A 24046-nucleotide genomic window follows, 5' to 3' on the forward strand; every position below is an offset into this window, starting at 1 on the left:
GAGGGGGCATGTTTAGGGGGGAATGTGAAGGGATGGTAAGGGAAAACAAAGGAGGAAGCAACAATGCTTGATATGGAATGTACTTATTACCTTGCTCATGCAATTGCAAACCCTCTGTATGGTATTTTCACAATTAAAAAAAAAGGTAAGGGGCAGTGCTCCAACCTTAAGTAAAAGCTCTACAACGAGTATAAAAACACACATGATCCCAACATATCCAAAAATAAATACAGAGGAGGTTCTTCAGAAATTAAAATAAACCAGAGAAGCCTTGAGATAGTCTTCAAAGGAACAGTAAATTAAAATAAATGAGATGAACCAGCAAGTTAGAAATACAAAGGGTCTGAAAAAGAGAATCTAGGCAAATGGATGAAAACAGATGAAAAATATCAAAACATCACAAATCCACAATATGTTTTTAGGGCAAAATTATGCAAGTTCCACAGCATCTGATATTACATTGATATAAAAAATTTTGATGAAGATGTTTATGCTGTTTAATTTTATAGGTAAAATAAACTGAAAGATTCAGATGGAATAATTAACTTTTAAATATGTGTTAATATTTTTACACAAAAAGTAGAAGACATGGTAAGTAAATGATGGGAATTCTTTAGTACTGAGGTCTACATGAATTCAGATGCCTCTTGTAAATAACCAAGGGGTACCTTGCAAAAGTCTAAGAGAAAATACATTAGTAGGGATATATGTACATATATATATACATGTAGATGAAGGTTACTTTTCTACTTTTCATTAGATAGGATTTTTCAATATTCTGATGAGATGCTAACCTTTCTTGCCTAATAAATAAATCATCAGGAGGGAGAATGTTTCACTTATGAACCTGGAAGGTTAACAGTAATATAGAAATATAGTACATTTTTCTTAAACATTTTTAAGAAATCTGTGGCATATATTTTATTCTAGTTAAAACGTATTTGGGTCTCACTAATTCCCACAAGTTAAGTTCACCTTGAAACACCTGGCAACCACTCTCAGGTATCCTAGAACCACTCAAACGGCCTTGAAGATTCTAAAGTACAGATGGAATGATGCTGGGAAAAGGTAACTCTCTCCATGTGTTAGTGAGATCATATTTAAATTTCTCTCCTGTTTTTACTCATTACTTGACAGGCATGTACTAGATTGCATATCAGCATATGTGAAGAATTTTTCAACTCTAGATCTGCTAATAGACTACTAAACTTAAATACATGATATGAAAAAAGGTTTGTACCTTAGAAGCTTCCCTTCTTGGAATAGTGGTTTTCACTGCTGGCTGCATGGAGCCTTCTAGACTGTGGGTCAGGCATGTTCTCTCAGTCTGCAAAGATCCCACTTGTGTGTCCACAGGGCCTCACATGTGCTGACCCATCTTCTTCACTCATTGGCATAAAAACTTCTCTCCTTATGACCAAAATTATGGCCGTATTCTCCTGCACACTATAGACAGCTCGGTTAGGATTCTTACATTGTGACTTTTCCTTGCTTTTCCATCTTGAAGTCTTAAATCAAGCATGAAATGTTGAAACTATGATAGTAAAGATGAAGGAATAATGGAAACTTGTGGCCAAAAGGGAACCCTGCTGCATTTTTGGTGGTAGTGTAAACTTGTTAAACCGTTCTCGAAAGCAATATGGAGTTCCTCAAAAGACTCCACATAGAGCTCCCTATGACCCAGTAATCCCACTTTTGTGATCAGAAATAAGGTCCTACCAAAGCTACCAGCACAACCATGTTTATCCTAGGATTATTTACCATAGCTAAGATATGGAACCAACCCTGATGACCCTCAGTAGATGAATGGATCAAGAAAATGTGGTATATTTGTACAATGGAATTCTATGCCTCCGTCAGAAAGAATGACATTCCCTCATTTGTTAGGAAATGGAAAGACTTGGAAAAGATTATATTAAGTGCAGTAAGAAAGGCCCAAAGAAACATAGATCCCATGGTTTCCCTTGTTTGCAATGACTAGTACACGTCTAGGATAAGCAGAGGTCAAAGGCTATGTACATATAACCACATGAGATAATATTAAGCAAAATGTACCCCAAGACAGGGACACAAGTGGTTTTTTTCTTGCTTGTTATTGTTTTTCATGTACTTAAAATGCACTATGTGATTCTTTAGTTTCTTTTGTATGTTCTTCCTGCACAGTATAACCCCTATTTTCACTGGATTTGATGCCAGTGTTCTGCATCTTGTATATACATTTTTGTAATTTGTGGAGGGGAAGGGATATTGCAGAATGCTTAAATGGGGATGCAGGCTGACCTATTGTGAAGATGAGATGTACAGGACACTATGTTGAAAACCAACTTTACAATTCAGGGTGGGGAGTGTGGGAGGAGTTGGGGAGGTAGGGAAGGAATTGATGGTAGGGGGGAAACAAAGGAGGAGATAACAATGCTCACTACAAAATGTACTCATTACCCTACTCATGTAACTCTAACCCCAACATTTTTACTATATACATATGTATCATATATATATATATATATATATATATATATATATATATGGAAACTTTGGTTATGACTTCTTGGTTAAAATGTCAATAGTTCAATAAATAGGACTGCTAGGATTCCATCAACCTAGAAATCTTCACTTGGTAAAGCTAAAAGTCATTAACTAAAAAGTTGACCTACAGAGTACAGATAAAATGCAGTGAATAAGCTGAATAAATAGGAAGCACAGACAACTAAACTCCTAAAGAATCAAAAACCCAATTAACAATTTGATAAACAAGTTTAAAGATTCATTTCAAAACAAGAAGTCAAAAGGACCAACATATACATGAGGAAATGATCTACATCTGTGGCCATGAAGAAAAGGTAAACCAAAATAACCTGAATTTTATCTCACTCCAGTCAGAATGACTATCATGAAGAACACACAGAAAAGGCTAGTTAGAATGTGTAGGAAGCCAACATTTATGTACTGTTCATGGAAAGGTCAATTCATGCCACCATTATAGAAATCAGTATGGAGTTTCTCCAAAGAACTAAAAATAGATCTCCTATGCCAGCCAGTTATGTCATACTAGGCTGGATATTCAAAAGAATGTAATTGAAGGTACAATAATCACACTTGGACACCCAAGTGTACTGCATAAATATTCATACTAGTCAAACTATGGAAATAGTTCAGATGCTTTCTAAAATATTATTCACAATCAGAACAGGAATATTTTATTGGTATGGTAATGCAGATAACTGATGATTATCATGTGAAATAAGCCAGGTTTAGAAAGACAAAGGTCACATGCTTTTTCTCAAATATGGGAGCCAGACCTAAAGACAACATATATACATATTTAAGAAACACACACACACACACACACACACATTTTTGTAATCATGGTATTCTTTGAAAAGGTTAGGAGAAGAGAGAGGAGAAAATCGAAATAAAATACATGTAACAACAAAGTACATGTGTGGCTGAAGATGGCATAACTACACTCAATGCAAGCTATTGGTTAATATTTGGAGGAGAGATGAGGAAAAAGGAAGTAATATGTAGGGATATTTAGGTTAAAATATTACATATGCAGCTGTGAAATACACAGTGAATCTATTCTAACAGTTATACATTAAAATGAAGGACAGAAGTGTAATTGAGATCATATCCTGTTGTAAGTATTATAAAGATGAGATGGGGCAGTAATTGGAGATAGAGAAGGGAAGGAAGCAGACCAAAGTCAATGTACTTCTTGCACATATATGAAAATGGAAAAATAAAACCAGCAGACATTCTTTTAATAAGGGAAGTAGTGAATGAATTTGTCATGAAGGGTTCGAATCTGATCAGAGCAAATTGCATGTATATATATAGAAATGATGAGAAGAAAACTTCTATAACAGATAGTACTAAAGAGTATAAAAATGTGTTAAAATTCTATTGACTGCAATAAGTATCAGAATGATTAAGACCAAGTGTAACCTCATTAGAAAATTTTGTATTATCAACACAAAGACAGGTTATTCAGAGCTCCATTATGTTTACAAAAGCATTAAATAGAAAATATGGAAAGTTTCTGTGAATTCCATAACCCACACTTCCATTGTTAGCCCTACTAATAGCATGCTGTGTTAGTGTGGTCCATGGTACAATATATGATTAACACATCATTAGATTGTTCTGTCCTTGACTTATGCTCACATGCAATTTCTTTTCTGTCCCACATATTATGACTCCAGGAAAGTGTATCACAGCATGCATTCCACAAAATAGCCTGGAATAAAATAAAATCACTGCACTTTAGAGACAATCTATAGGACCATTGAGAAGTTTGTATAGATCCAATGTCCAATATATTTGAGTGGTAGAAATTACAGAGATGGTTTTGATAGGGGAGAAAGGGTTGTTTGGGCAGGCACAGGTACTCAGGAAAGCATAAATACAGACACCCAAGGTAGTGAATGTATTGATGCTTCATGGCAGTATATTGACCCATGAACTCCGGTTGTCCAGTGATATTGCCAGTTGTGGAGGTCAAGTTCAGAATACAATTCTGCAGCTCAGCTTCTGCACTGACTATCAGCCATTGCTGAATTCAACATGATCGATCACTCATTCTCCAGGCAAGCATAAATGGACATATTTGTGGAGTCTTCTGCATGGGATTCTACTGAAATTGGCTTGGGTCAACCAGCAATTTTCTGTTGCTATTTTAGACATTGGGTGTGTGACATGTCCTCTGAGTGCTAAAGACTTGGGTTGACATCTCCCTGGCATGAACCTTTGCGAACCATTTGCGAACCATCTCACCTTTCACGTGACATGGAATCTATTGATGTTTTCCAGTTGAATCAGCCCTAATAGACTTCATACAAATCATTTGCTAATCCAGACTTCCAACAGAATCTAACAAGAGAACTTCATCCCCAAGGTCTTACTCTCTGTGGTCATGGATGAAAGCATAACACCTGGGGTGGAGAGGACAACTGGTAAACATGTTTTCAAACTTTTATTTCCTGGTTGTTGGGCCTCAGATGCAGAACCGCAGGGCTGGGAGTTTTCCACATTCCTACCAGGAAATGCTGATGGTTGCAATGAAAGAAGCTGTCCCTGTCAACAAAAAGCTACATATACACATAGACATAAATAAAATCTATATATCTGCACCGGATCCCACAGGCTTCACTTCCAGCCAGAATTCCTGCTTGGCAGATGCTTCAGTGATGTTCCCTTTGATTTTCATCCTTCTTCTTCTCCAGCCTCCACTCCTTGTCAGCTCCTTAGAAGGCACCACCTGCTTTTCTAGAATGAAGCACAGGGCACACATAGATGGAGATGTGATGATTGCTGGGTTCTTCCCTCTCTACACTTTGGGAACAGATCGCAGAAACAGCGATGCTTCCCATGATGAAGCAAACAAAATGTAAGTAATAGCTCCATAGTTTTGTTTCCAGTTATGCTTTTGTTTTCAGGATGGGGAATGCCTGAAGAACCTCTGGGGCCTCACAACTCTTCCCCAAACTTTCATCAAGTGACTAGATATACTATTGGTTTTATTTGGGGCTTTATTTATTTATTTATTCATTTATTTATATGATTCCAAGGTGGAAGAGAGGTCTCTGGTTTCTCTCCATGTAGCTTCTCCTTTCCATGGCCATGGGCAATTTGCTTTATCCCAGAATCGCTATTTGATTCCTATTGCAACAGAAGGTCATTGTCTATAGCAAATGGTTCCCACTTCTTTTCCAGTGCTGGTGTGACAAGGATAGACTGTGAGGTGTCTGGCCACATTTGAAGGCAGAGATGACAGGATCAGGAATTCTTTCACTGCTTTGGAATAGATTTGTATATATCCTAACCCTCCATGCCATTCCTAGATACTTGTCTTTCTTATGCGCCTCTAGTTTTTTACATTCACCTTATTTTCTTTCTTTTTTTTTGGCTTTTTTTTTTAATTTAATTTTATTTTATTTGAGAACATACTGTACAGAGGTGCTACAATTACAGGGGCAGGATAATGCATACATTTCTTACCAAGCATTGCAGCCTCCTCCTTTGTTTACCCTTCACCTCAACATTCACCTTATTTTCTTCCCCTTGATACTGTAAATTATATTTGAGTGTCTTTGTTAGTGCACTTACACAGACACATTGAATGTTAAGGTTGCAGCTGAAGGATGTTTCTCAGCTACTTACCGGTATGCAAGGGCTGCTAGTAAATCAGAGAAGTCTGGCCTCATTATCCTATGATCCAGTTTCTAAAATTTATTTGTGTTACAAGTTAAAGATCATTATGTATCATTTATGAAGTCCTCTATACAGATAAATGCAGCATGGCAATTGGATGTCACTGGAAGGGATGAACTCAATGCCACACCAATAGGTGTTATTTAAACGTTTTCTATTGTGACTACAATGTAGGTCTTGGGGTAACTATTTGTTTTCTTACTATGTTTCTTTATTTCATGCCATGCACTTTGTAGTCACCCCCACTATTTGTGACCATTTATTATGTCTCATCACAATGCTGTTTCTCCTCCCATATCTATAATTTTCTGTTTCTCTTTTTATGCATTTTTCTTGCAAAAGAAAATATATGATTTATTCTTCTTTTTTTCCAAAGAAAACTCATGTTCATATACAGAAGGCATATCCTATTTATTCATGTGTTTTGGACATTCTGAGTATTCTATAAATTGGATAGTTGGTATAAAATGACATCCATGTTTACACATTCATCTGTATAGAAACCTCAGCTTGATACATTGGAGAGATAGCTAGAATTGATATATATGTGTCAAATATGAGCTCTTTTGTTAATATCCTGAGGTATCTTCATTGTTCTTATTGGTATATATATTCACCAAATTTGTTACTTTGTGTTTTGAAGATAGCCATTCTGGGTTACATGATAAGGTATTTCAGAATACCTATGGTTTGCATTATGCTGATTGTTATAATGGTTCGATATGTTTCCTGTATGGATTTCCTATTTGTACTTTTTCATTTGAAAAAAGTCTTTCACTTTATGTGTCTGTTTCATGGTAGGATTAGTTTTTGTATTGGTGTTTAAATTTCAGTGTTGTATTATACGATGATATTAAGCCCTAACAGATGAATAGCTAACAAAAGTTGATAACCATTTATTTGCCTGTGTCTTTGTTAAATGTTTCTTTTGTTGTACTGAAAATTTAAAACATAAATTTTTTATTTTGGTGCTAGTAATCTGCTTTAGACAAGATGTTTCTCCCTCTTGCTTGATATGTTTGCTCAAGGATGGTACTTTACCCATAGAGGCATAGCTGCAGTTTTACCTTATTGCTGGTTCATTTAAGATAAGTCTCAGAGTACTTTTGTGTCCAGGCTGGCTTTAAACTGTGATAACTTCAGACATGAGCCTCAATGCTTGACTGGATGAAAGATTTCAATTTCATAAAATCACATTTGTAAACTGTGCTGAGGATTGGATTCTTCCTCTTGTGAGTGAATTAAATGATTACACCACTGTGTCCAATGCAGAACACAATTTTGCTATTTTATGAAGTATTTGTATACTACCAAGAAGTATTCCTGTGCCTATATCTTGAATAGTTTCTACTATGACTATATCTGCAATTTTCCAATTCTCAAGTTTCCTATTCAGAATTGTGATGAATTTTGACTTTTATCCTTTTGGAGAATATGAAAGGAAAGATCAGGCCTAAGCATTTGTCATATGCATACTCCGTTTTCACAGTTCCATATTTAATATGGGTGTCAACATCCAGTAATGTAGGATTGGACAACGACTGTAAAAATAAGATGAATATAGTTAATTGATATTATTTCTACGTCTTCTATTACATTGATATATGTTTTTATGAAAGTGGAGTTTTTATGTTACTATGGCTCTCTACTATAATTGAAAGCAGGACTCACACTAGTTTGCCTCTGGAGAGCTTTGGCAAATTGGGGATTTTTTTTGGTAGAAGTTATGGGATTGTCTTTCTTGTTTCTGTACAGAAACATTAATACATTTTTATTGTAAAAAATGCTGTACAGAAGGGTTACATTTACATGAGCAAGGTAATGAGTACATTTCCTATCAAGCATTGTAATCTCCTCCTTTGTTTTTCCCCTACCATCCTTTCCCTCCCACCTCCAAACTACACTTCCCTCCTCCCTTTCTCCACCACTCCCCGCTTAAATTGTAAAGTTCATTTTCAATATAATATCTTGTAAATCTCATTGCTACAATGAGTCAACCTTTATCCTTATTTAAGCATTTTGCTTTTTCCCTTCCCCTCTCCAAGCTAGAAAAGTGTATATACAAGATGCATGGCACCGACGTCAAATACAGTGAAAACAGGGGTTCTACTATGGGGGAGGAACATACAATGAAACAAAAAAATCACATTGTACATCATAAATACTTAAGGAACAATACCAAAGAAGAAAATAACCACTTGTATCCCTATCTTGGGGTTCATTTCGCTTACCATCATTTTATCTGGTCATATGTACATAGCTTTTGAACTTTTCTACTTGTCCCAGACATATACTAGTTACTGAAAATAAGGGAAACCATAGGACCTATGTTTCTTTGGTCCTGTCATACTTCACTTAATACAATTTTTTCCAAGTCTTTCTATTTCCTAACAAATGGACAATGTCATTCTTTCTGATGGAGGCATAGAATTCCATTGTGTATATATACCACATTTTCTTAATCCATTCATCTACTGAGGGGCATCTGGGTTGCTTCCATATCTTAGCTATGGAAATAATACTGCAATAAACATAGTTGTGCTGGTAGCTTTACTATGGTCTTGTTTGTGATCATGTGAGTAAATGCCCAAAAGTGGGATTACTGGGACATAGGGGAGCTCTACGTGGAGTTTTTGAGGAACTCCATACTGCTTTCCAAAGTGGTTGAACGAGTTTACACTCCCACCAACAATGCAGTAGGTTCCCTTGGGACCACATCCCCTTCAGCATCTGCTGTTATTCAATTTATTGATTATAGCCATTCTAACTGGGGTGAGGTGGAATCTCAATGTTGTTTTGATTTGCATTTCTTTTATGGCTAGAGAAGTTGAGCATTTCTTAATGTTTCTATTGGCCATAATTATTTCCTTTTCAGAGAAGTTTCTCTTTAAGTGGTTAGCCCATTTATTTATCCAGCAGCTGTTTCTTTGAGGGTTTGTGGGGTTCTAATTATATTTTAGATATGAGACTCTTGTCCATTGTTTGGCTAGTGAAGATCTTCTCCCAATCTGTGGGCTTTCTTTTGATCTTGCTAGCTATGTCTTTTGCCATGCAGAAGCTCTAAAGTTTCATGCAATCCCATTTGTCAAATATTTCTTTGATTTGTTGTGTTTCTTTGTCTTTATTAAGAAAATTTTGGCCAGTGCCAAGAAACCCTAGAGTTTCTCCTATTCCTTCCTGTAATGTTTTGACTGTGTCTGCTTTGACTCCAAGGTCCTTGAGACATTTGAAGTTGATTCTGATGAAGGGTGATATATAAGGATCAAGCTTTACTTTTCTACAGGCGTTTGACCAATTTTTCCAGCCCCATTTACTAAAGAGATTGTTTTTATTCCATTCTGTTTTTTTAGCTCCCTTATCGAAGAATAGGTGGCTATAGGTCTATGGGTTCATTTCCGGGTCCTCAGTTCTATTCCATTGTTCCTCAGGTTTGTTCTTGTGCCAGGCCAAGCTGTTTTTATTACTATGGCTTTGTAGTAGAGTTTGAGATTTGGTATTGATATTACCAACACTGCTCTTTCTGCTAAGGATTGTTTTCTTTTATTGTTCCATGTGAATTTTGGGGTAGCTTCTGCTATTTCCTTGAAGAATGAATTTGGGATATTGATAGGTATGTTATTGATAAGCTTTGACAGCATTGCCACTTTCATGATGTTAATCCTCCTAATCCAGGAGTTTGGGAGGTTTTCAACTTTCTAAGTTCTGCTTTAGTTTCCTTTTTCAAGTTTTTAAAGTTTTCATCGTAGAGGTACTTCACTTCTTTTGTTAAGGTCATTCCTAGGTATTTTAGTTTTTTGTGGGACTGTTACAAAAGGAGTTGCTTTCTTTATTTCAGCCACACTCTTCTCATTGTTGGCATACAGAAAAGCCATTGATTTTTCAGGGTTAATTTTATACCCTGCTACCTTGCCAAAGTTTCAAATCAGCTTGAGTAATTTGGGAGTGGAGTCCATGGGATTCTTTAAATACAAGATCATGTCATCTGCAAAGAGGGAGGGTTTTACTTCATATTTCCCTATTTGGATCCCCTTTATTTTTACATCTTTTCTTATTGCCATAGCTAGGCATTCTAATACTAAATTGAAGAGTAGAAAGAGTGGACATCTTTTTCTCATTCCTGAGTTTAGAGGAAATAGATTTAGTTTTCCTCCATTAAGTTTAATACTGGCTATAGGTTTGTATTACACAGCTTTTCTTATACTAAGGAATGTTCCTTGGATTCCTAATTTTTCCCAAGTTTTCATTATAAAGGGGTGTTGGATCTTAAATGCTTTTTCTGCATCTATTGAGATAAACATGTTTTTTCTTATCCTTGCTTTTGTTGATGTGATGAATTATATTAATTGATTTGCATATATTGAACCAGCTATGCATCCCTGAAATGAATCCTGTTTGATTGGGGAGTACGAATTTTTTCGGTGAGTTATTGAAGTCAATTGGCCAAAATTATGTTGAGAAATTTTGCATCAATGTTCATCAAAGTAATGAGTCTATAGTTCTCTTCTTTTGATGAGTCCCTGCCTGGTTTTGGGATGAGGGTCACGATGGCTTCAAAAAAAGAGTTTGTAGGGAATTTTCATTTTTCAATATCATTCAAGAGTTAGAGGAGTATTTGGTGTGAGTTCTGCTTTGAAGGCCTTGTAGAATTCAGCTGTAAGTCCATCCATTCCTTCGTTTGCTTGGGTGGGATATCTCTTATTACTGGTTCTACACAAGATGTGTCTCTTTAAGGCAGCAGATAGAAGGATCTTGCATTTTGATCCAACTAGACAGTCTATGTGGCTTAAGTTGAGAATTAAGTCCATTATTATTGAGAGTTAGGACTGAGATGTGTTTGATAATTCCTGCCATGTTATCCACCTTCTTGGAGACTATGCCAACAGTGTTCCTCCTATGATTACGGGATTCTCTGTTTGGGGACTCTTTTTTAGCTTTTATTGTGGTCTTGTTGGTTTTCTATGTGTAGGACATATTTAAGTATCTTTTGTAGGGCTGGTTTGGTGGAAATATATTGTTTCAGTTTTTCTTTGCTATGGAAGGTTATTACTTGACCTTCCATTATGAAGAAGAGTATTCTTGGTTGATAGCTGTTTGTCTTTAGGGCATGGCATATGCATTCCAGGCTCTTCTTGCTTTAATTGTCTCTGCTGAGAAATCTGAAGTTATTCTAATTGGCTTCCATTTATAGTGGAAGCCTTGTTGGTCTGAATTGATCCTGTGCAGATTAAAATGTGATGGTACAATGTCCTGTTCTGGTCTGGCCTGGTTGATATTCTAAAATCTTCTTGTATCTGACTAGTCCTATCTTTTTTGCATATTTGGGAAGTTCTCTGCTAGGATCTTCTTAAATAAAATTCCTAGACAATTAACTTCTGTCTCTAGGTGCTCCTCTACACCCATTAGTCTCAGATTAGGCTTTCTGATAGTAGCTTCTAAATGTTGACTAGATCTATCATATTTCATGGATTTGCCTTAAATACTTCTCTGAAGTTTCTCTTTAATATCTAGACTGTATTTAATCCTAGAGATTCAATTTTCTACATGGTCTAATCTACTGTCAAGATTTTCTACTTTGTTTTGTATTTCCTTTTCTTCTAATTGGCCAGCTTTGATTGCTTCAAATTCTTTGTTGGAGCTTTGTTTTACAACTTGTACGGACTTTTTACTTCCTTAATTTGGTTTTTCGTGTTCATTCTCTAATCCCTTAGTTCATTGGTTATGGTTTCATTGGATTCCCTTTGCTTCTGATGGGCTCCATTCAGCATTCCCTTTGTTGACTCCCTGGATTCCTTCATCTGTCTGTTTTTGGATTCCATGAAAGCTTTCATTAATCTTTGTCTATGCTCATCCCACTCATGCAATTCTTGTGTTAAAATTTGATTAGCTTCCTCACACTCACAAAGTTCCTGTAGCAATCTTTGGTTAGCCTAATCATGCTCCTGAAATTCCTGTATCATTTTTTGATTAGCCTCATAAAGCTCATGTTTTTCCCACTCTCACTGATTCATTTACCTATCACACCCACACAGAGTCCTTTTCAGGCTTTCAATCTTTTCATTCAGCATGTTTACCAATAGTGTTTGTAGAGCATTTGGGGAACTCGCCTCTGGATTATTCATTAACTGCTCTGTCGGCTGATTATCATGAGTGGCAGTTGAGATAGCTGGACTTGATATTTTTCTTGTGTTTTTCCAGCTTGTTCTGCCTATTTGGTATATATACTTGAAAATATAGTTATGAAGTTGATAATACTTTTCTTCTTCTAAGAAATATGTGTATAGTTAATAGCATATATAAAATGTTAGAACATTGTCAGATTGTATTATCATTCATCAGAAAGTTTTATACATCGTTGTCTTCTTTTCTTTGTCATTAACTTTTTGCATTGAAAATTTTTCTTTCCTATTCTTTATAGAAGATATCTAATGGAGATAAATTTCCTTAACCTTGATTGACAAGAAATATCTTGATCTCTCCTTCAGTACTATGGGATATCTTTACTAAATGCAGTACACATGGTGGATACTTGGTATCATACCAACAGTGGTGTAAAGGTATCCTGCCCCTCTGTCCTGGTTTGGGCAGATTTTATTGAGAAGTCAGCTGTTAGGGAAACAGGGGCACACTTATGTACTATGATTTCCTTTTCATTTGCAGACTTGACAGGACTTGATCATAGGAGAGCTTGTCCAAGATGAGAGGGTGGACTGTTTGATTGATCTTGATCATCCTAAACTTGGTTTGTTTTGACTTGAAATCAGGTACTGGGTGCTGTACCTGAGCTATTTGCTCAAGGCTAACACTCTACCACATGAGTCACAGCACCACTTCCAGTGTTTTGCTAGTTACTTGCAGATAAGGATCACAAGGGGTTTTCTACTATGGCTGGCTTTGAAGTGTGATCCTGGCATCTCAGCCTCCTGAGTAGTTAGGACTACACTCATTGCTACCACTCTACCACTTGGGCATCAGTTCCATTCTGGCATTTTGCTTGTTAAATGATGATATGAGTCTCTTGGCTTAACTGCCACTGGCTTGCCTCCCTACTGTGATCCTCAAATCTCTGGCTTCTGAGTAGATAGAATTATATGTGTGAGCCACTGGTGTCCAGAGACACAATTGCCAATTTCTAATAACCTTTTCACACATTCTTTCTCTCTTTCACACATTCAGCTTTGCTTTTGCATTACTCTTCCACATAAGGGTTATTATTACTATGATTATTTTTAGCAATACTGGAGTTTGCACTCAGTGCCTTCATTCTGTCCCTAATCTTTTTGTGCTCAAAGATAGTACTTTTATTAATTGATCCACAATTTCACTTCCAGTTTTCTTGTAAGTTAATTGGAGATAAGCATCTTACAGTCTTTCCGGCCAGGGCTGGTTTTGGAGTAGAGATCTTTGATGTTCTTACTTCCTGTACCCTTTCCTTCTCATTATCTCAATATACATATCTTGTTAAGGAAGTACTCATCATCAAGGCATTTCTCAGCACTAAATTTCACCCTGTTGGCCTTGCAACAGGGATTTCAGACTAAGACTTTATTTTGTTACAACTCTCTTTCCATCCCCCAGTTTGGAGGCTCATCTCCTCTTGAGGAGTTTCTTGGAATGTAGTGGAGGAGAGTGATATGGGAAACAACTTTCTGTTGCATTTTTAAAGCATCTCATTTGCTTTGTTACACATATGAGATATATACTGTTTTGTTGAGGCTTCAACTATTTTTTCTGGTAGCTAGTACAGAAAGAGTTGTTTGATATGTTGGTGCTGCAAAGAAAACCACAGGGCCTTCCTCATATGACCCCTTGCTCTACCTTTGAAAGTTGATCTTAAATTGATACATTATCTAAATTAGCATGGCCTCCAGATAGCCATATAATTTAAAGTGAGTGGCTCAAAAATCAAAGACTTATTTTTCATACATGTGGTGGTAGTTACCTCGACAATAAAACAAAAGAATATTTGGTGTGTCATGAAAGGCCACTCCATGTTTAATGGAAGGTATGCTTTTTTGGTGGGTTACATATGAAAGAGAAAAAATCAAGCTCTCTGGGATTATATATAGACATGATATTACTAATATCTCATAAAAGGTACAATTTTTCAATATATTTAATTTGTAGAGAAACAAACATTGAATCCACCAAAGTCAATGCATTGATGTGAAGATAAGTTTTGGATTATTCTTGATCAATTTCTTATGTCTCCTGTGCAGGTTTGTTTTCAAGTCCTATCAGCTTGTCCTGGCTTTGGCTTTTGTTGTTGAAGAAATCAACAAAAACTCCAATCTTTTATACAACATGACTTTGGGATTTGATATCTATAATGCTGATTTCAGAGCTTGGTCTGCCTTTGAGAACCCTTTTATTTGGCTTTCTGGGCCGAGCAAGATCCCTAACTACACTTGCATAGGAAAAAATAATTTTGCAGCAGTACTTGCAGGAACATCAGGAATGACATCTGTGCAGATTGGAACACTGCTGGAACTCTACAGATTTCCACAGGTGAAGGAGAGAGGGAGGTGTAAGGTGTCTACTTTGATTCCATTTTGTGTTAATATAAGAAAATGCTAGGAAAAGTCATAACATAAAGACATATGCTTTTTTATAATGTCTAAAGTTAAGTACTCCAAAATACTGTGTTATCCAGCCTCTCATCATTTACATGAGAATAGAAAATGTTAGAGAAAACCATGGCATGACCATGAGCCTAGGGCTTGTGGAATAATTTTTTAGAAAGCAATCAGGAAGTGGGAAATGATTAAAACATGAAGTTATTGAGTAAATAAATTAAGCATAGAATAGCAAAATATTTTCTCTCATCTGTGGAAGTTGAATTTAAATATAAACATGGGATGCAAAATCAGTATAAGAACCTATAAGTGACCAGAAACACATATACATGATTAAATTAGCTAAATTATGGTATATACAAAAGTGGATTTCCATGGTGTAACCACTCTGGACAGTTAACACTATGGAATTAAAGATTTAATATGTAAGGGGTATGATATTAAAAGGATTATGATGCAGGTTAAAAAAAAGAGGAATAATGTACCAGTATACTCATAGTATTCAAGTATATTTGGGCAAATGAAACGAGGAACAAAGGAATGAGTAATGATAGTATAGAAGAGTCAAGAATAATAGCAACAATGGGATAATTATCAATAGGCATTATATACATAATTGACAAGCTCAGTTGAAAAATCATTGTACAATGATTTAAAAATAATTTTTACAATTTAATTAAAAATTTTAAAACCAAACTTTTCCTTCCACCCAATTCAACCTGTTGCTGAATATAAATCAAGACTAAGGTTGTGATGTATAGGAAATTTCGTACTTGTAAGCCTCCATTTTTCTTTCCCTTTAGCTTACCTTTGGGGATTTTGATCCTGCCCTAAGTGACCATGGCAAGTTTCCTTCTCTCTATCAGATGGCCCCAAAGGACACATTTCTAGCGATTGCCATGGTCTCCTTACTGCTTCATTTCAGCTGGAACTGGGTAGGGCTATTGATCTCACAAGATGAGAATGGTTTATCAATCCTTTCAGAACTGAGAGAAGCAATGGACAAGAACAAAATCTGTGTAGCCTTTGAGCATATGATTTCTGGCAGTACCCTGACACAAGTAATTAACCTCACACCAATTCAGAACCAGATCAATAAATCATCAGCAAATGTACTTATCATTTATGGTAAAAAGGAATACCTGCTAGACTTAATGGTGTTTCTTGGGCAATATTTAATAACAAGCAAAGTTTGGCTCTTGAACTCACATTGTGATTTATCCATTGGAAGGAAGTATTTCATGTTAGGCTCATTCCATGTACCTCTCATTTTTTCATATCACCATGAAGGCATACCTGGATTCACAGATTTTATCAGGGAAGTCAACCCTTCCAAATACCCAGAAGACTTTTACCTTGCTAAGTTGTGGTTTTTCTCTTTTAATTGTTCCCATATTGCGTCTGACTGTGTGATGTGGGAGAACTGTCCACATGCTGCCTCCTTGGAATGGTTGCCTGTGCAAATTTTTGACATGGCCATGTCTGAAGAGAGTTACAATATCTATAATGCTGTCTATGCTGTGGCATGGGCTCTCCATGAGATACTTCTTCTTCAAACAGAAGAGCCAGCAATGGGTAATGGGAGATGGAGGGTGCCTTCCCCTGCACAGGTAATACCTCCCCTTTTCAAATCTATACATGAAAACCAAAGTAAATTTTAATACATTCAAAACATTTGCAAAAGACCCAAGAGGAATTGTTCTTTAAAAAGTATTTATAAGGTTACTCCAGTCCTCTCTTCATGTGCTCTTAGAGAAAAATAGCATTGGAAATTTGTGTCATTTTCCCAAATATTGCTGTTACAAGTTACCACAATAACCTCACACTGAATGCTTTTAGCAAAGGATGATCTGTTCTTTAAGTTCTTAATTATTCCAATGATTTTGTTTCTTAGAAAATAATTTAAAGGATGGAGGGTTTGGAAAAGATGAAGTAGAATGATGAATGAGCACATTGAGATAGCTTGTACTCACACACTGATTTTGGATATCACATAAAGATAAAAAAAGCATGGACAATTTCCATATTTAACATGTTAAGAAATTAAATGAGCTGAGTGCCTATGAGTCACTCCAATAACCCTAGCTACTCAGGAGACAGCTATTAGGATCACTGTTAGAAGCCAGTGTAGGTAGTAAAGTCTCTGAGACTATTATCTCCAATTCACAACCAGAAAACTAGAATTGGCTTTGTGGCCCAAAGTGGTAGAATGGTAGCCTTCAGTGAACAAGCTGAGGGATAATACCTAGGCTCTGAGTTCAAGACCCATGATATACAGAAATAAAAATTAAAAATTAAATAAGTATATGTACAAAAATAAATAACCTTGGTTATTCCACATTATATATCATCTATTTGCCAATAAAATTTCTGGGGTATTGATAGAATTATGAGTTCCACAAAACTTTTAGGTAGCCAACTGAGAATTGTCTTATTCATTGTTATGTAGAGGTGATTTCTCTTGAAACAAAATGCCTTGTAGTAACCAGAATTCAGAAGCATGACCTTTTTAATTCCCTCTACAAATTCTTTAGTGAGATTTCATTTGATATCTGTGTTAATTTTTAATGATAAACTAAGGATTAAAGAGAATGAGAGGTTTGGTTGAATTCAGCATTTCTGTTTCAACTCTTGGATTCTCTTTACCATGACATGATGTATCTCTTGTAGCTGCACCCTTTTCTGAAGAACATCCAATTTTACAATCCTGCTGGAGACCAAGTGATTTTGAACGAGGAAAGGAAATTAGAGGCAGAGTATGATATTTTGAATATTGGGAATTTTCCAGAAGGTCTTGAACTCAAAGTGAAAATTGGGAAGTTTTCTCCATATGCTCCTCATGGTCATCAATTGTCTGTATCTAAAGATATGATAGAGTGGGCCATAGGAACTACCGAGGTGGGTTCAAGATAACACAAATGATTAGAACTCATTATAAGTAAGCAAAAAGGACTTCTATATCTTATGTCCCTTGTGCTCACTAATCATCCAGTATTGTACATTTAATGAGTTTTAACTTGAATTTGTCTGATTCACTTTAGATGGGACAGAAATGTACTAATTGAACATTTCTAAGTGCTCATTTATCATGAAATCTAGATGACATCTGTTATAATCATATTTTAGGATTAAAACAAAATATCTGAAAAAGCAATAATTTCATAAGGTTGAAAGGTTTATTTTGCTCCCTCAGCGGATATTTCCATCCACCCTTAGTTGACCTGTTATTTAGGCATCCATGGTGAGAGGATTCACCAGAGGAAAATTGTGATCTCAAACAAATGGAAAACAAATAGGAACATATGAGGGGCCTGGGGTCTAACATGGTATTAAAAGTATTAATGAGTATTTTACTTCTTATTTCCATATTTCCATATTTCACAAATCAGTAGGACAAAAGTTATGCTATGAGCCATGCACCAATTGCTCATACCTGCCTGTAATCCTAGCTACTGAGGGAACTGAGATCTGAGGATCATGGTTCAAAGCCAGCTCTAGTATGAAATTCCATGAGATTCTTATCACCAATAAACCACCAGCAAACTGGAAGTGGCACTGTGGATCTAGTGGTAAAGTGCTCTCTTTATGCTGAAGAGCTGAGGGACAATGCCCAGGCCCAGAGTTCAAGACCTATGACTGACAAAAGAAAACTGCTATGAATTCAAGGAAGTTTCTGGCAAGTGGCCAGAAATATCTTACCCTTAGGAGCCACCTCTTAAAGGTTCCACAATTCTCAATAATATCAAGGGCTGAAGTTGAAGGCTATAGCACAAAAGCCTTTGTGGATTCTGTCAGAAAATCTAAAATAACATCCAATCAATTAATAGGCTCTAAGTATATAAAATAATTATGCTTAATGGTCAAATGTTTAGGAACACCTGTTCTTTTTGAATGTCATTGAATAGACTGAATAGTTACCAACACATATCTGATTTTCCTCAGCCTCCTCACTCTGTTTGCAGTGAGAGTTGTGGTCCTGGATTCCGGAAATCCCCTCAGGTGGGAAAGGCTGTCTGTTGCTTTGACTGTGCACCTTGCGTAGAGAATGAGATTTCTAATGGGACAGGTAAGTCTCTGACTTCTTAAGAAATTCTCTAACTCATCCTAGTATTCCCTAATGTATCCAAGTCCAAGGAAAAGTTTTTGTATTTGCATTACAGGACCAAAGTCTTCCATCTTTCAGTACTTAAATTGTAGCAATTGATGATATTGCTATTTGAAATAATACACCTCATGGCCTTAAATTATTTATGGAATTAATTTTGCTATACATGTTTATCTCAAGGAAACCCATTCTCCACTACTCAATAATGAATTTTTAAATATTTTATTGTGGTTCTCAAGTTGTTCTATAGAGAAACTACAGTTACTGTAATCAAGTAAAGAGTCCAACTGTAATCAAATAAAGAGTCCAATTCTTTTTCAACCATGTTTCCCCTTCCCTGGGTCTCTTCCAGTTTTCCCTTCTTGTCCCCCACTGACAAGATGTACAGTTAAATTTCCATATAGTATTTAGTAAGTACCACTGTTTTATTTATTTACCTTTGTTGTATTTGTCCCAACTTTTCTGTGCCCACCTTAACCTTGCAGATACAAACTAATAAGATAGAAAAACAAAAAACAAAAAAACAACAACAGCAACTAAAAAGCATGTCTTGTTTCCTTTTCTTGGAATTCATTTTATGCAACACTGTTTCCATTTTTATTTTGTTGGTCATGATGCCTGAACTCTGGGCTTCAGCGCTGTCCCTCAGCTCTTCAGCTGAAGGCTAGCACTTCAGCCAAAACTCCACTTCTGGCTTTTTCTGCTTATGTGGTACTGAGGAATCAAACCCAGAGTCTTATGCCACCTTCTAGCCCACAACATTGTTTCCTATGAACATTTACACCTAGCTATGAGCCTTTTCAACCACTCCTATGCATATACTCTTTTGGCCTCAGTGAATGTCTAGAGTCCATTTAGCTTCACCATTGAGGTTAAGTATGAATACCTATTAAAGACAGACTCTCCATTATCTTCCAAATTACATTTATGCCACAAAGAACACATAAATCTTGCATATCATTTTTACTTATGCAGAACTGGTCTTGCTATAGAGAAAGTTCTTAGAAAGCTGAATTGGGTCTTGTTTGTGATCATTTGGGTAAATGCACAAAAGTGGGATCGCTGGGTCATAGGGGAGCTCTATGTGGAGTCTTTTGAGAAACCTCCATACTACTTTCCAAAATGGTTGAACAAGGTTACACTCCCATCAATAATGCAGTAGGGTTCCCTTCTGTTCACATCCCCTCCAGCATCTGATGTTATTAGAGGTCTTGATTATAGCCTTTCTAACTGAAGCTACCAGCATGACTATGTTTATTGCAGCATTATTTACCATAGCTAAGGTATGGAACCAACCCAGATGCCTCTCAGGAGATGAAAGGATCAAGAAAATGTGGCATATATACACAATGGAATTCTATGCCTCCATCAGAAAGAATGACATTGCCCCATTTGTTAGGAAATGGAAAGACGGAAAAAATTATATTAAGTGAAGAAAGCCAGGTGCAAAGAAACATAGGTCCCACGGTTTCCCTTATCTGCCATAACTAAGATATGTCTGAGACAAGCAGAAACGGTCAGATAAGTTGATATTAGGCAAAATGAACCTCAAGATAAGGACTCAAATATTTTTTCTTGCTTGCTATTGTTTCTAACATAATTAAAAGATATTTCTTTGTCACTTTATATGTCCCTCCCCCATGGTATAACCCCTGTTTTCACTGTATTTGATGTTGGTATAATTTGCGGAGGGGAAGAGAAAAAAATAATTGTTTAAATAGGGATACAGGTGGACCCTTTGCAACAATGAGATGTACAACACGTTATGTCGAAAAACGAACTTTACAATTTTGGTGAGGGTGGGAGGATGAAGGAGATTGGGGGGATGGGGGAATAGGGAGACACGGGGGGGCGGAGATGGGAAGTGATGGGAAAGGGAAGCAAAGGAGGAGGCAACAATGCTTGATAAGAAATGTACTCATTACCTTGCCCATGTAATTGTAACCCCTCTGTATGGTATTTTCACAATAAAAAAAACTATAAAAAAATTTAAAAACATGAAAAAGAGAGCTGAGTTGGGTTTAAGTATTAGACACAAGTGTTCTGTAGAGCATGAATTTAAAGCTGAGAGAGCCTTGATTCTCTGTTACCGCTATCTCACAGGTAGAAATAGACACAAATAGAGTGTAATGAATAAAACAATGTAACACTGCCTCCTTTTAAAATTTCAAACAAGCACAAACAGCAATGTAAGCTATACTATTCACAAATTTGAATACCAGTAGCAGAATCATGCACACAGTGCTGAGAACTCATTTAATAGCATCATGAAAAGTCAGGAAATTACTTTTAGTTCATTTGAATTATGTAAAATGACCTATTTCCTATATGTGTTGAAGTCAGTCTGAGACAAAAGAGAATGTCTTCTGAATTCATTACTCTTTCTTTCAGGTATTTTGTCCCAATTTTAGAATGCTAATATAATAGATGTTTCAAAGGTTTTATGATAAGTGAAATTTTAGAAATGTACAATTACCATGTTTCTATCCTATCTAAGAGTTAGTGAGTAAGACAAGAGAATGAAGAAACAAATAATGAGGATGAGGATGATGCTATGGGATAGAAAAGGTGCAAAAGAACAGTACCAGTCATGTTTATATTACTTGCTAATGGGTTATAATAAGTAGTAACATGCTAGAGACCCTTCTAAGAGGGGACTTACCAATTTCAATTGAGAAAAAGGTAGTACCAAAGCAAGACCAATGTAACTCCCTTTTCTTACCAGATATGGAGCAGTGTATAAAGTGTCCAGATGATGAGTATGCCAACACAGAGAGAAACCAGTGCCTCCCCAAAGCTGAAAGCTTCCTGACTCATGAAGAACCCTTGGGAATGGCCCTGGACTGTGTGGCTCTCTGTTTCTCCAAACTTACTGCTGCTATTCTTGGGGTCTTTGTTAAGTATCAGGACACCCCCATTGTGAAAGCCAACAACCTGTGTCTCAGTTACATCCTGCTCATCTCCCTCATATTCTGTTTTCTTTGTTCCTTGCTCTTTATTGGCCATCCCAACACAATCACATGCATCCTGCAGCAGACCATATTTGGGCTTGTCTTCACTGTAGCTGTTTCCACAGTGCTGGCAAAAACTGTGACTGTGGTTCTGGCCTTCAGGGCTACTTCTCCAGGGAGAAGAATAAGGTGGCTGCTGGTATCAGGGGCTCCTAACTTCATCATTCCCATCTGCACCCTCATCCAGGTGACTCTCTGTGGACTCTGGCTGGGAACCTCTCCTCCCTTTGTGGACACTGACGCACACTCTGAACATGGCCACATCATCATCCTGTGCAACAAGGGCTCCCTCACTGCCTTCTACTGTGTCCTGGGATACCTGGGCTCCCTGGCCCTGGCCAGCTTCACTGTGGCTTTTCTGGCCAGGAACCTGCCTGACACTTTCAATGAAGCCAAGTTCCTGACCTTCAGCATGCTGGTGTTCTGCAGTGTGTGGCTCACCTTCCTGCCTGTCTACCACAGTGCCAAGGGAAAGGTCATGGTGGCTGTGGAGGTCTTCTCCATCTTGGCCTCCAGTGCAGGGCTCCTGTGCTGTATCTTTATCCCCAAGTGCTACATCATCTTGATAAGACCAGACAGAAATTCTCTGCATGGCTTCAAGGACAAAATACATACTCAGAGAAAGAAGCCTTCTTAAGATATAACTCATGTGTTTGATGAAATGCATAGAAGGTTTAAACTACAGTCCATTTCCCATCTTGTATTATTTTATAATGTAAGAATTACTTCAACAAGCGTATAGATCTTACTGATTCCTCTAGCAGTAGTATAGTTACTAATTTTGGCCATAGCTGCCTAATTTTGAATTTTATTCAGCTTGTTTTTGGTTTCTGTCTGCACTTAACCCTATCATTCCTAATTTCAAGTATATTTTTACAGCTGTCAATCTTCTCCATTTGCTTTAGAAGTCACTTTTGTATATTTTAGTATACTATTCCTTGTCTTATATCAGTATTGTTTAGTCCTCTAATACATTTCAATAGATTTTCCTTTTAATTAAGCTCCGTAATGATGATGATGATGATGATGATGATGATGATGATGATGATGTGTGTGTGTGTGTGTGTGTGTGTGTGTGTGTGTGTGTGTGTGTGTGTGTGTGTGTGTGTGTTGGTCCTGGGGCTTGAACTTGGCCTACATACTGACCGTTTCTTTCTTTCTTTCTTTCTTTTTTTGGTTGGTTTTGGGTCTTGAACTGGTCCTGGGTGCTGTCCTTGAGCTCTTCAGTTCAAGGTGAACACTGTACCACTTGAGCCATTGTGCCACTTCTGGTTTTCTCTTAGTTAATTGGAGAAAATATCACACAGACTTTCCTGCCTGGGCTGGCTTTGAACTGTGATCCTCAAATCTCAGCCTCCTGAGTACAATCATGAACCACTGGTGCCCAGTTGACCATTTCTTAAATTATGTGATATGCCCACTTTCAAATTACACAAAACCTTTTATCCATAAGACAAAACACAAAATATTTTTTCACACTGACACTTCTCAGCCTTTCCCCAATGGAACAAATTGTACTGTCTAGACCAACTAATTGAGGACCAAACTAAATGGTCCACATGTTTATTTCAAGTGTTGTAACAAACCTGGAAAAGTAACTGTCATTACAGAACTCTGACTTCCAAGCTTTCTGTTTAGAAGCTTCATGGAGCTAGCAAACATTCTTCAAATAAAGTTACAGGATATCTCCCAATACACTTTCAAAGTTTTTAATTTTTGCCTTAAAAATGATAGGATCATTAGAAACAAAATACTCTGAAACTGAGTTAATAAAATAAAACAAATGAAAAACAACAAAAAGGTCTCTTCCTGCAGAGCTGTGAATGCTTTTTTAGATTTTTTTAACTTTACTCTTAAGTATCTGTTCCAACCAAATGTTCCTCTTTTTCCTGTATAATGTCATTAACATTTCTTTTATTATTATTATTATTATTATGAAAATACCATACAGAGGGGGTACAATTACATGGGTGAAATAGTGAGTACATTTCTTATCAAGCATTGTTGCCTCCTCCTTTGTTTCTCCATACCATCCCTTCCCCTCTCCACCCCCGCCTATAGGTCCCATGGTTTCCCTTATTTGTAATAACTAGTATATATCTGAGATAAACAGAAACTGTCAGACAAGTTGATGTTAGGCGAAA

The 24046-nt window shown here is 36.7% G+C and overlaps 1 protein-coding gene across 1 annotated transcript in view; it reads left to right on the top strand.

Annotated features, from left to right (window-relative positions):
* LOC138814242 (vomeronasal type-2 receptor 116-like) overlaps window positions 1-22539 on the top strand; it is a 56553-nt gene extending 34014 nt beyond the window's left edge. The window contains exons 9-14 of the mRNA XM_070003254.1: window positions 5226-5389; window positions 14430-14718; window positions 15590-16396; window positions 17457-17684; window positions 18729-18852; window positions 21617-22539. Of these exons, the coding sequence (XP_069859355.1) occupies window positions 5226-5389; window positions 14430-14718; window positions 15590-16396; window positions 17457-17684; window positions 18729-18852; window positions 21617-22539 (2535 nt within the window). The remainder of the gene's footprint in view (window positions 1-5225; window positions 5390-14429; window positions 14719-15589; window positions 16397-17456; window positions 17685-18728; window positions 18853-21616) is intronic.
* Window positions 22540-24046: the final 1507 nt, after the last annotated feature.

Source organism: Dipodomys merriami, unplaced genomic scaffold (genome assembly GCF_024711535.1).
Source record: "Dipodomys merriami isolate MVZ:Mamm:240054 unplaced genomic scaffold, mDipMer1.0.p SCAF_6, whole genome shotgun sequence".
Lineage (NCBI taxonomy): Eukaryota > Metazoa > Chordata > Mammalia > Rodentia > Heteromyidae > Dipodomys > Dipodomys merriami.